This window comes from Oncorhynchus gorbuscha, unplaced genomic scaffold (assembly GCF_021184085.1).
Source record: "Oncorhynchus gorbuscha isolate QuinsamMale2020 ecotype Even-year unplaced genomic scaffold, OgorEven_v1.0 Un_scaffold_3006, whole genome shotgun sequence".
Classification (NCBI taxonomy): Eukaryota; Metazoa; Chordata; class Actinopteri; order Salmoniformes; family Salmonidae; genus Oncorhynchus; species Oncorhynchus gorbuscha.
The window spans coordinates 5149-19588 of NW_025747368.1; the positions used below are offsets into that span (position 1 = coordinate 5149).

A 14440-nucleotide genomic window follows, 5' to 3' on the forward strand; every position below is an offset into this window, starting at 1 on the left:
GAAGGGCTTTCCTCCTATCAGTGATCTTTATCCAGAAGGGCTTTCCTCCAATCAGTGATCTTTATCCAGAAGGGCTTTCCTCCTATCAGTGATCTTCATCCAGAAGGGCTTTCCTCCAATCAGTGATCTTTATCCAGAAGGGCTTTCCTCCAATCAGTGATCTTTATCCAGAAGGGCTTTCCTCCTATCAGTGATCTTTATCCAGAAGGGCTTTCCTCCAATCAGTGATCTTTATCCAGAAGGGCTTTCCTCCAATCAGTGATCTTTATCCAGAAGGGCTTTCCTCCTATCAGTGATCTTTATCCAGAAGGGCTTTCCTCCAATCAGTGATCTTCATCCAGAAGGGCTTTCCTCCTATCAGTGATCTTTATCCAGAAGGGCTTTCCTCCAATCAGTGATCTTCATCCAGAAGGGCTTTCCTCCAATCAGTGATCTTTATCCAGAAGGGCTTTCCTCCAATCAGTGATCTTTATCCAGAAGGGCTTTCCTCCTATCAGTGATCTTTATCCAGAAGGGCTTTCCTCCAATCAGTGATCTTTATCCAGAAGGGCTTTCCTCCTATCAGTGATCTTCATCCAGAAGGGCTTTCCTCCAATCAGTGATCTTTATCCAGAAGGGCTTTCCTCCAATCAGTGATCTTTATCCAGAAGGGCTTTCCTCCTATCAGTGATTTTTATCCAGAAGGGCTTTCCTCCAATCAGTGATCTTTATCCAGAAGGGCTTTCCTCCAATCAGTGATCTTTATCCAGAAGGGCTTTCCTCCTATCAGTGATCTTTATCCAGAAGGGCTTTCCTCCAATCAGTGATCTTTATCCAGAAGGGCTTTCCTCCTATCAGTGATCTTCATCCAGAAGGGCTTTCCTCCAATCAGTGATCTTTATCCAGAAGGGCTTTCCTCCAATCAGTGATCTTTATCCAGAAGGGCTTTCCTCCTATCAGTGATTTTTATCCAGAAGGGCTTTCCTCCAATCAGTGATCTTCATCCAGAAGGGCTTTCCTCCTATCAGTGATCTTTATCCAGAAGGGCTTTCCTCCTATCAGTGATTTTTATCCAGAAGGGCTTTCCTCCTGGTACATATAAATGGTGAATAAAAGGTGATATTTTCCTCGTACTGTTACTTCATGGAGATTCTTCTGACCCAAGATGTTACTGAAAACAGTCCAGACGAGCCTCGACGGGATCACACAAATTATTCAGTGAATAACACTGATCAATATGCTCCCAAAATGTCCATTTGTTTTCATGAAATAGCTGAACATAAATACACCAACTGCATTCTCTTTCACTTTTATTGAATGATACCAGAACAGCGTTGATCACATTCAATCACTTTCATTCTAACAGAAACATCATGTCAAAGCACCACCCATCCAAGGCTCGGCCCGATACAATACATCCAAGGCTCGGCCCGATACAATACATCCAAGGCTCGGCCCGATACAATACATCCAAGGCTCGGCCCGATACAACACATCCAAGTTCAGTCTCTGTCAAGGAGTTAATCACATAGTCACACGTATTGTATGTGTGGAGGCTAGAAGAAGTACAAGGTTGAGGGATGATATAAATATGATGTTTGCCCAGCTTTGTCTTGCTTGTCAGGAATGGGAACACCCACCTCAAGTGAAAATAAATATATATAAAATATAAAGGAACAATTAAGAGGAGGAGACTGAGGGGCGATCTGTGATGTTGACAGATATCCCCATGAACAATCCTGACTTTAAATAAAAATATGCCTCCCTCAGAAGCAAGACAAAACATATTTTTAACATTGTGAATATGGAACAGAGCAAGACGTCTTCCTTACTTGGATGAGTGTCAATATGCTCTAGGAAATTACAATCCTCTTCTTCACACAAAAGCAACACATTTTTTATTGTGTCAGTTGAAAATGTGTTTTCAAACTAAAAAGTGGGTAACAGCTGGTGTATTGGTGCTAATAGTAGAACATATCGTTGTTGTTCAACTGTGTGGAAGGTTGAAAGGCTTAACGAAGATGTAAAGTCAGACTGGAACGTCTTCATTTCTTTCTGTTTCCTCCGGACAGAATCATCACCATCCTCATGAAGATGTTCAGAGTGTCCATGTAGATCCCCATGCACCTACAAGACAGGATAACACCACAGAGCACCAACCGTCATTATACAAGACAGGATAACACCACAGAGCACCAACCGTCATTATACAAGACAGGATAACAACACAGAGCACCAACCGTCAGCTTCATATATCACCATACAAGAAAGGATAAACACCACTAGGCCAGTATTCTACTGTATAGTAGGCCAGAATTATACTGTATCAATGGTATTTAGTATAATATACTGTATCATAATGTATTTAGTATATTAGGACAGTATTATACTGCATCATAGTGGTACCGACAGTATTATACTGCATCATAGTGGTATTATACTGCATCATAGTGGTATTATACTGCATCATAGTGGTATTATACTGCATCATAGTGGTATTATACTGCATCATAGTGGTACTGACAGTATTATCATCACTCCCTCTCTGCAGATGACTTCGTCAACCATTTTGAAAAGAAGGTCGACGACATCCGATCCTCGTTTGCTAAGTCTAACGACACCGCTGGTTCTGCTCACACTGCCCTACCCTGTGCTCTGACCTCTTTCTCCCCTCTCTCTCCAGATGAAATCTCGCGTCTTGTGACGGCCGGCCGCCCAACAACCTGCCCGCTCGACCCTATCCCCTCCTCTCTTCTCCAGACCATTTCCGGAGACCTTCTCCCTTACCTCCCCTCGCTCATCAACTTATCCCTGACCGCTGGCTACGTCCCTTCCATCTTCAAGAGAGCGAGAGTTGCACCCCTTCTGAAAAAACCTACACTCGATCCCTCCGATGTCAACAACTACAGACCAGTATCCCTTCTTTCTTTTCTCTCCAAAACTCTTGAACGTGCCGTCCTTGGTCAGCTCTCCCGCTATCTCTCTCAGAATGACCTTCTTGATCCAAATCAGTCAGGTTTCAAGACTAGTCATTCAACTGAGACTGCTCTTCTCTGTATCACGGAGGCGCTCCGCACCGCTAAAGCTAACTCTCTCTCCTCTGCTCTCATCCTTCTAGACCTATCGGCTGCCTTCGATACTGTGAACCATCAGATACTCCTCTCCACCCTCTCCGAGTTGGGCATCTCCGGCGCGGCCCACGCTTGGATTGCGTCCTACCTGACAGGTCGCTCCTACCAGGTGGCGTGGCGAGAATCTGTCTCCTCACCACGCGCTCTCACCACTGGTGTCCCCCAGGGCTCTGTTCTAGGCCCTCTCCTATTCTCGCTATACACCAAGTCACTTGGCTCTGTCATAACCTCACATGGTCTCTCCTATCATTGCTATGCAGACGACACACAATTAATCTTCTCCTTTCCCACTTCTGATGACCAGGTGGCGAATTGCATCTCTGCATGTCTGGCAGACATATCAGTGTGGATGACGGATCACCACCTCAAGTTGAACTTCGGCAAGACGGAGCTGCTCTTCCTCCCGGGGAAGGACTGCCCGTTCCATGATCTCGCCATCACGGTTGACAACTCCATTGTGTCCTCCTCCCAGAGCGCTAAGAACCTTGGCGTGATCCTGGACAACACCCTGTCGTTCTCAACTAACATCAAGGCGGTGGCCCGTTCCTGTAGGTTCATGCTCTACAACATCCGCAGAGTACGACCCTGCCTCACACAGGAAGCGGCGCAGGTCCTAATCCAGGCACTTGTCATCTCCCGTCTGGATTACTGCAACTCGCTGTTGGCTGGGCTCCCTGCCTGTGCCATTAAACCCCTACAACTCATCCAGAACGCCGCAGCCCGTCTAGTGTTCAACCTTCCCAAGTTCTCTCACGTCACCCCGCTCCTCCGCTCTCTCCACTGGCTTCCAGTTGAAGCTCGCATCCGCTACAAGATCATGGTGCTTGCCTACGGAGCTGTGAGGGGAACGGCACCTCAGTACCTCCAGGCTCTGATCAGGCCCTACACCCAAATAAGGGCACTGCGTTCATCCACCTCTGGCCTGCTCGCCTCCCTACCACTGAGGAAGTACAGTTCCCGCTCAGCCCAGTCAAAACTGTTCGCTGCTCTGGCTCCCCAATGGTGGAACAAACTCCCTCACGACGCCAGGACAGCGGAGTCAATCACCACCTTCCGGAGACACCTGAAACCCCACCTCTTTAAGGAATACCTAGGATAGGATAAAGTAATCCTTCTCACCCCCCCCCCCTTAAAATATTTAGATGCACTATTGTAAAGTGGTTGTTCCACTGGATGTCATAAGGTGAATGCACCAATTTGTAAGTCGCTCTGGATAAGAGCGTCTGCTAAATGACTTAAATGTAAATGTAATTATACTGCATCATAATGGTACTGACAGTATTATACGGCATCAGTGGTATTATACTGCATCATAGTGGTATTATACTGCATCATAGTAGTATTATACTGCATCACAGTGGTACTGACAGTATTATACCGCATCACAGTGGTACTGACAGTATTATACCGCATCACAGTGGTACTGACAGTATTATACCGCATCACAGTGGTACTGACAGTATTATACCGCATCATAATGGTACCGACAGTATTATACCGCATCACAGTGGTACTGACAGTATTATACTGCATCACAGTGGTGCTGACAGTATTATACTGCATCATAGTGGTACTGACAGTATTATACCGCATCACAGTGGTACTGACAGTATTATACCGCATCACAGTGGTACTGACAGTATTATACTGCATCACAGTGGTGCTGACAGTATTATACTGCATCACAGTGGTGCTGACAGTATTATACTGCATCATAGTGGTACTGACAGTATTATACTGCATCATAGTGGTACTGACAGTATTATACTGCATCATAGTGGTACTGACAGTATTATACTGCATCACAGTGGTACTGACAGTATTATACTGCATCATAGTGGTACTGACAGTATTATACTGCATCATAGTGGTATTATACAGTATTATACTGCATCACAGTGGTACTGACAGTATTATACTGCATCACAGTGGTACTGACAGTATTATACTGCATCATAGTGGTACTGACAGTATTATACTGCATCATAGTGGTACTGACAGTATTATACTGCATCATAGTGGTACTGACAGTATTATACTGCATCATAGTGGTACTGACAGTATTATACTGCATCATAGTGGTACTGACAGTATTATACTGCATCATAGTGGTATTATACAGTATTATACTGCATCACAGTGGTACTGACAGTATTATACTGCATCATAATGGTATTATACTGCATCACAATGGTACTGACAGTATTATACTGCATCATAGTGGTACTGACAGTATTATACTGCATCATAGTGGTATTATACAGTATTATACTGCATCACAGTGGTATTATACAGTATTATACTGCATCACAGTGGTACTGACAGTATTATACTGCATCACAGTGGTACTGACAGTATTATACTGCATCACAGTGGTACTGACAGTATTATACTGCATCACAGTGGTACTGACAGTATTATACTGCATCATAATGGTACTGCCAGTATTATACTGCATCACAGTGGTACTGACAGTATTATACTGCATCACAGTGGTATTATACAGTATTATACTGCATCATAGTGGTATTATACAGTATTATACTGCATCACAGTGGTACTGACAGTATTATACTGCATCACAGTGGTATTATACAGTATTATACTGCATCACAGTGGTATTATACAGTATTATACCGCATCACAGTGGTATTATACAGTATTATACCGCATCACAGTGGTACTGACAGTATTATACTGCATCACAGTGGTACTGACAGTATTATACTGCATCACAGTGGTACTGACTGTATTATACTGCATCACAGTGGTACTGACAGTATTATACTGCATCACAGTGGTACTGACAGTATTATACTGCATCACAGTGGTACTGACAGTATTATACTGCATCACAGTGGTATTATACAGTATTATACTGCATCATAGTGGTATTATACAGTATTATACTGCATCACAGTGGTACTGACAGTATTATACTGCATCACAGTGGTACTGACAGTATTATACTGCATCACAGTGGTACTGACAGTATTATACTGCATCACAGTGGTACTGACAGTATTATACTGCATCACAGTGGTACTGACTGTATTATACTGCATCACAGTGGTACTGACAGTATTATACTGCATCACAGTGGTACTGACAGTATTATACTGCATCACAGTGGTACTGACAGTATTATACTGCATCACAGTGGTATTATACAGTATTATACTGCATCATAGTGGTACTGACTGTATTATACTGCATCATAGTGGTACTGACTGTATTATACTGCATCACAGTGGTACTGACAGTATTATACTGCATCATAGTGGTACTGACAGTATTATACTGCATCACAGTGGTACTGACAGTATTATACTGCATCACAGTGGTACTGACTGTATTATACTGCATCACAGTGGTACTGACAGTATTATACTGCATCATAGTGGTACTGACAGTATTATACTGCATCATAGTAGTATTATACTGCATCACAGTGGTACTGACAGTATTATACTGCATCACAGTGGTACTGACAGTATTATACTGCATCACAGTGGTACTGACAGTATTATACTGCATCACAGTGGTACTGACAGTATTATACTGCATCATAGTAGTATTATACTGCATCACAGTGGTACTGACAGTATTATACTGCATCACAGTGGTACTGACAGTATTATACTGCATCACAGTGGTACTGACAGTATTATACTGCATCACAGTGGTACTGACAGTATTATACTGCATCATAATGGTATTATACTGCATCATAATGGTATTATACTGCATCATAATGGTATTATACTGCATCATAATGGTATTATACTGCATCATAATGGTATTATACTGCATCATAGTAGTATTATACTGCATCATAGTAGTATTATACTGCATCACAGTGGTACTGACAGTATTATACTGCATCACAGTGGTACTGACAGTATTATACTGCATCACAGTGGTACTGACAGTATTATACTGCATCACAGTGGTACTGACAGTATTATACTGCATCATAATGGTATTATACTGCATCATAATGGTATTATACTGCATCATAATGGTATTATACTGCATCATAATGGTATTATAATGCATCATAATGGTATTATACTGCATCATAATGGTATTATACTGCATCACAGTGGTACTGACAGTATTATACTGCATAATAATGGTACTGACAGTATTATACTGCATCATAGTGGTACTGACAGTATTATACTGCATCATAGTGGTATTCTACACTGAACAAAAATATAAAACACAACATGGAATCATTTCAAAGATTTTACTGAGTTACAGTTCATATAAGGAAAAGTCATCAATGGAAATGAATTCATTAGGTCCTAATCTATGGATTTCACATGACTGGGAATACGGATATGCATCTGTAGGTCACAGTTAACAAAAAAAAAAGGTAGGTGCGTGGATCATAAAACCAGTCAGTATCTGGTGTGCCATTTGCCTCATGCAGTCTCCTTCGCATAGAGTTGATCAGGCTGTTGATTTGTGGGCTGTGGAATGTTGTCCCACTCCTCTTCAATGGCTGTGCAAAGTTCCTGGATATTGCCGGGAACTGGAACAAGCTGTCGTACACGTCGATCCAGAGCATTCCAAACATGCTCAATGGTAGACATGTCTAGTGAGTATGCAGGCCATGGAAGAATGGGCATTTTCAGCTTCCAGGAATTGCGTCCAGATGTAACATGGATCCATGCATTATCATGCTGAAACATGAGGTGATGGCGGCGGATGAATGGCACGACAATGTCAATGTGCCATCAATAAAACGCAATTGTGTTGGTTGGTCCGTAACTTATGCCAACACATAACACAACCACCATGGGGCATTCTGTTCACAACGTTGGCATCAGCAAACCGCTCACCCACTCGACACCATACATGCTGCCTGCCATCTGCCCGGGTGTTGAAACAGGGATTCATCTGTGAAGAGCACATTTCTCCAGCGTACCAGTGGCCACTGAAGTGAGCATTTTGCACTCTGAAGTCAGTTATGATGCCGAACTGCAGTCAGGTCAAGACCCTGGTGAGGAAGACGAGCACACAGATGAGCTTCCCTGAGATAGTTTCTGACAGTTTGTGCAGAAATTCTTTGGTTGTGCAAACCCCCAGATTCATCAACTGCCCGGGTGGCTGGTCTTAGACGATCCCACAGGTGAAGAAGCCAGATGTAGAGGTCCTGGGCTGGCGTGGTTACACGTGGTCTCCGGTTGGACGTACTGTCAACGACATTGGAGGTGGCTTATGGCAGAGAAAATAACATTCAATTATCTGGCAAAAGCTTGAATGTACATTACTCCAGTCACTATGCTAATTGCAAACTCAAAACTTGAGACATCTGTGACATTGTGTCGTGTGACAAAACTGCACATTTTAGAGTGGCTTTTTATTGTCCCCAGCACAAGGTTCTTGATATGCCACACCTGTCAGGTGGATGGATTATGTTGGAAAAGGAGAAATGCTCACTAACAGGGATGAAAACAAATTTGTACACAACATTTTAGAGAAATAAGCTTTTTGTACTTATGGAACATGTTGGGGCTCTTCTATTTCAGCTCATGAAACAAAGGACCAACACTTTACATGATGCGTTTATATTTCTGTTCAGTATATATATATATATATTTATCAAAGCAGGACAAAGAAATAAAACAATAACAGTAAGGAACGGACTAGTCGACTATCTGTTTAAACGGTAAGGAACAGACTAGTTGACTATCTGTTTAAACGGTAAGGAACAGACTAGTTGACTATCTGTTTAAACAGTAAGGAACAGAACTGGACTAGTTGACTATCTGTTTAAACAGTAAGGAACAGAACTGGACTAGTTGACTATCTGTTTAAACAGTAAGGAACAGAACTGGACTAGTTGACTATCTGTTTAAACAGTAAGGAACAGAACTGGACTAGTTGACTATCTGTTTAAACAGTAAGGATCAGACCTGGACTAGTTGACTATCTGTTTAAACAGTAAGGAACAGAACTGGACTAGTTGACTATCTGTTTAAACAGTAAGGAACAGACCTGGACTAGTTGACTGTCTGTTTAAACAGTAAGCAACAGAAATCCGACAGCAGGACTGATTACTCTGCAGACGTCACTTACGAGTTGATGGGGTCGTATTTCTGCATCCCGTACATGGGGTACGTCTCCGCCCTCTTGATGACCTTCTGGGTGTCGTAGAGCAGGAACATGCTGAAGAGGACCAGACCTCCGTAGATAGCAATGGAGTAGAGGCCTGCTCCCATCGCTGAGGTAGGGGGCAGGAACATTGAGCCTGGGGACAGAGAGAGTGGAGAGGACATTACATTAACACCATGTCCTCAAGCTCAATTAATAACTGAGGGGAAATTGTGTCGAGGGTGTTTGTCACCAGAGAGCCAGATCCTAAATAATGCTGTTTGAAAGAAGAAGAAACTCCAGCACACTGGTATCTTCAATACTCCACTAACAATGTACTGGGATTGATGAAACAAAAGGCTACGGTTCAACGGAGTTCAACGATGTCTGTCTACCATGTTGTTGTTCATTGATGTCCGTCTACCATGTTGATGTCTGTCTACCATGTTGTTGTTCATTGATGTCCGTCTACCATGTTGTTGTTCATTGATGTCCGTCTACCATGTTGTTGTTCATTGATGTCCGTCTACCATGTTGTTCATTGATGTCCGTCTACCATGTTGTTGTTCATTGACGTCCGTCTACCATGTTGTTCATTGATGTCCGTCTACCATGTTGTTGTTCATTGACGTCCGTCTACCATGTTGTTCATTGATGTCCGTCTACCATGTTGTTGTTCATTGACGTCCGTCTACCATGTTGTTGTTCATTGATGTCCGTCTACCATGTTGTTGTTCATTGATGTCCGTCTACCATGTTGTTGTTCATTGATGTCCGTCTACCATGTTGATGTCTGTCTACCATGTTGTTCTGTCTACCATGTTGATGTCTGTCTACCATGTTGATGTTCATTGATGTCTGTCTACCATGTTGATGTCTGTCTACCATGTTGATGTCTGTCTACCATGTTGTTGTCTGTCTACCATGTTGTTGTTCATTGATGTCCATCTACCATGTTGTTGTCTGTCTACCATGTTGTTGTTCATTGATGTCCATCTACCATGTTGTTGTCCGTCTACCATGTTGTTGTTCATTGATGTCCATCTACCATGTTGTTGTCCGTCTACCATGTTGTTGTTCATTGATGTCTGTCTACCATGTTGTTGTCTGTCTACCATGTTGTTGTTCATTGATGTCCGTCTACCATGTTGTTGTTCATTGATGTCCATCTACCATGTTGTTGTCCGTCTACCATGTTGTTGTTCATTGATGTCTGTCTACCATGTTGTTGTTCATTGATGTCTGTCTACCATGTTGTTGTTCATTGATGTCCGTCTACCATGTTGTTGTTCATTGATGTCCGTCTACCATGTTGTTGTTCATTGATGTCCGTCTACCATGTTGTTGTTCATTGATGTCCGTCTACCATGTTGTTGTTCATTGATGTCCGTCTACCATGTTGTTGTCCGTCTACCATGTTGTTGTTCATTGATGTCCGTCTACCATGTTGTTCATTGATGTCCGTCTACCATGTTGTTCATTGATGTCCGTCTACCATGTTGTTGTTCATTGATGTCTGTCTACCATGTTGTTGTCTGTCTACCATGTTGTTGTTCATTGATGTCTGTCTACCATGTTGTTGTTCATTGATGTCTGTCTACCATGTTGTTGTCCGTCTACCATGTTGTTTCTCATTGATGTCTGTCTACCATTTTGTTGTTCATTGATGTCTGTCTACCATGTTGTTGTCCGTCTACCATGTTGTTTCTCATTGATGTCTGTCTACCATGTTGTTGTTCATTGATGTCTGTCTACCATGTTGTTGTCTGTCTACCATGTTGTTGTTCATTGATGTCTGTCTACCATGTTGTTGTTTATTGATGTCTGTCTACCATGTTGTTGTTCATTGATGTCTGTCTACCATGTTGTTGTTCATTGATGTCTGTCTACCATGTTGTTGTCCGTCTACCATGTTGTTGTTCATTGATGTCTGTCTACCATGTTGTTGTCCGTCTACCATGTTGTTTCTCATTGATGTCTGTCTACCATGTTATTGATCTAAAGATACTAACCGATAGAGACCACAAACCCACAGCCAGGGTTATTGATCTAAAGATACTAACCAATAGAGACCACTGAAACCCACTGCCAGGGTTATTGATCTAAAGATACTAACCAATAGAGACCACAAACCCACTGCCAGGGTTATTGATCTAAAGATACTAACCAATAGAGACCACTGAAACCCACTGCCAGGGTTATTGATCTAAAGATACTAACCAATAGAGACCACTGAAACCCACTGCCAGGGTTATTGATCTAAAGATACTAACCAATAGAGACCACTGAAACCCACTGCCAGGGTTATTGATCTAAAGATACTAACCAATAGAGACCACTGAAACCCACTGCCAGGGTTATTGATCTAAAGATACTAACCAATAGAGACCACTGAAACCCACTGCCAGGGTTATTGATCTAAAGATACTAACCAATAGAGACCACTGAAACCCACTGCCAGGGTTATTGATCTAAAGATACTAACCAATAGAGACCACTGAAACCCACTGCCAGGGTTATTGATCTAAAGATACTAACCAATAGAGACCACTGAAACCCACTGCCAGGGTTATTGATCTAAAGATACTAACCAATAGAGACCACTGAAACCCACTGCCAGGGTTATTGATCTAAAGATACTAACCAATAGAGACCACTGAAACCCACTGCCAGGGTTATTGATCTAAAGATACTAACCGATGGAGGAGGCGAAGACGACTCCGAAGCCCACCGCCAGGGGTCCTCCCATGTTGAGGAACTTCTCACTGGGGGCACACATGGCCACGGTGGACAGACCCCCCACTATGCCCGCTGTGTACCAGGCTGCCCTCATCATCAGGGGCCCACCTAGCAGAGTCATGGGGGCTATGACCGCTCCCATCACACCTGGAAACACAGGGACAAATGGATGGATTTATTTATTAGGTGTGTTTTTTTAAAGGGAGCATGTACGTACATCAAACATGAAAAAGCACCAGATTTTAGCTACACAGCTATTTATCATCTGAGGTCCAAATAAAGAGGTTTTATATATATAACAAGATATTCTACTTAAAGAAAACAGATCTGGTATTTAACAGTCTTCTCAGAACATTCTCACAGGCACAGAACCGGTGTCGGTAAGTACGAGAAAACCCTGTTCCATTCAAGTCGACTGCTGCTGCATAGTGAGGGTATTCTGAACCTTTATAGTACTGCCCTCTAGTGGCGAAAACAAGCAAGTGGGACGTTTCAATTGACAAATGCTTGGTAAAGTGGGAAGGTGAATGAGGCAGTCCAACACCTGCATGTAGCATCCAGGCTAGATGTTTGGGTCCTGGGCTCTGGTCATAAGAGATAGATCTGACCAGCATGCCTGCTCCAATCATGGCTGCAAAGGTAGCTCCAATAGCCTGGTGATAAAAATGACAAATGTCTGTATTATTTGAACAAAAAAAATACCCACAGTGGCTATTGAAAAGTGTCTCGAAATCATACACAATGGTTTGAAAATCAACACCGGTTTTGGTTCCTTGGCTACCCTGCTGTTTTGGGTCTCCTGGCTACCCTGCTGTTTTGGGTCTCCTGGCTACCCTGCTGTTTTGGGTCTCCTGGCTACCCTGCTGTTTTGGGTCTCCTGGCTACCCTGCTGTTTTGGGTCTCCTGGCTACCCTGCTGTTTTGAGTCTCCTGGCTACCCTGCTGTTTTGGGTCTCCTGGCTACCCTGCTGTTTTGGGTCTCCTGGCTACCCTGCTGTTTTGGGTCTCCTGGCTACCCTGCTGTTTTGGGTCTCCTGGCTACCCTGCTGTTTTGGGTCTCCTGGCTACCCTGCTGTTTTGGGTCTCCTGGCTACCCTGCTGTTTTGGTCCCTTGGCTACCCTGCTGTTCTGGTCCCTTGGCTACCCTGCTGTTCTGGTCCCTTGGCTACCCTGCTGTAACAGCGTAAAGCTAAATCTATGCATTTGGCAGATCTTGCATCTCGCTCATCTCAATATCTGTGGTGCTGCTCATGACAAAGTCATTTAGCTGAATCTACCTTTTAAAAACAAGCTGTCTTGACTGGTTAAATCCAGGTGAAATAATAAAATGTGAATTACCAGCCAGGATCCTCTCATCATGACTCCCATGAGGGCTGGGGTCCTGCTGACGGCTACAGCCGACAGAGCTGTCATCCCCACACTGCCTGCAAAGTACATGTAGGTCGAGTGGATCCTGTCCTTCACGTACTGGGGCCAGATCCTGGGGCAGGAGACACAGGGGAAATAAACATTTACAGAGGACAGCACGTTGATATCAGAGGTCGACCGATTCATCCGAATGGCCGATTAATTAGGTCTGATTTCTAGTTTTCATAACAATCGGTAATCTGCGTTTTTGGACACCGATCATGGCCGTTTACATTGCACTCCACGAGGACACTGCGTGGCAGGCTGACTACCTGTTAGGTGAGTGCAACAAGGAGCCAAGGTAAGGTACTAGTTCGCATTAAACGTATCTTATAAAAAACAATCAATCTTAAACATAATCACTAGTTAACTACATTACTAGTTGATCTAGCTTGTCCTGCGTTGCATATAATCAATGCGGTGCCTGTTAATTTATCATTGAATCATAGCCTCCTTCGCCAAACGGGTGATTTAACTTCACTAGGGTAGGGGGAAGCATTTGGAATTTTGGATGAAAAGCATGCCCAAATTAAACTGCCTGCTACTCAGGCCCAGAAGCTAGGATATAGAAAACACTAACGTTTCCAAAACTGTTAAAATAATGTCTGAGTATAACAGAACTGATATGGCAGGTGAAAAACTAAGGAAGTACTATTATTTTCAAAATCTGTTTTTCCATTGAAAGCCTATCCACCATACAAAGACTTAGGACCCAGTTCACGATCTCTATGGCTTCTTCTACACGTGGCCAGTCTTTAGGCATTGTTTCAGGCTTTTACTCTGAAAAATGAGGGGACAGTGGACATTTCCAGACATGAGCCAAGCGTGTGATCGGGAGCGCGCCTTTCTTGTTTCTCCTTTTCTATTGACGAAGCTTTTGTCCAGTTGAAATATCAGTGATTATTTATGACAAAAACAACCTGAGGATTGATTTTAAACATCGTTTGACATGTTTCTACCAAGTTTTATTGTATTTAAAAAAAAACTTTGTCTCGATGTTGAGAGCGCGCAATGTGCCTTTGGATTACTGATCTAAACGCACCTACAAAACTGAGGTTTTTGGACATAAAGATGGACATT

General features: G+C 43.0%; 1 protein-coding gene across 3 annotated transcripts in view; it reads right to left on the bottom strand.

Annotated features, from left to right (window-relative positions):
- Positions 1-1272: 1272 nt before the first annotated feature.
- Positions 1273-14440, bottom strand: part of LOC124027217 (growth hormone-inducible transmembrane protein-like) — a 28913-nt gene continuing 15745 nt past the window's right edge. For all 3 annotated transcript variants that reach the window (XM_046339682.1, XM_046339679.1, XM_046339681.1), the window contains 5 exons: positions 13292-13433; positions 12499-12607; positions 11913-12101; positions 9201-9372; positions 1273-2106 (listed from right to left, as the gene is read on the bottom strand). In XM_046339682.1, coding sequence (XP_046195638.1) covers positions 2025-2106; positions 9201-9372; positions 11913-12101; positions 12499-12607; positions 13292-13433 — 694 coding nt within the window. In that variant the 3' untranslated portion in view covers positions 1273-2024. The remainder of the gene's footprint in view (positions 2107-9200; positions 9373-11912; positions 12102-12498; positions 12608-13291; positions 13434-14440) is intronic.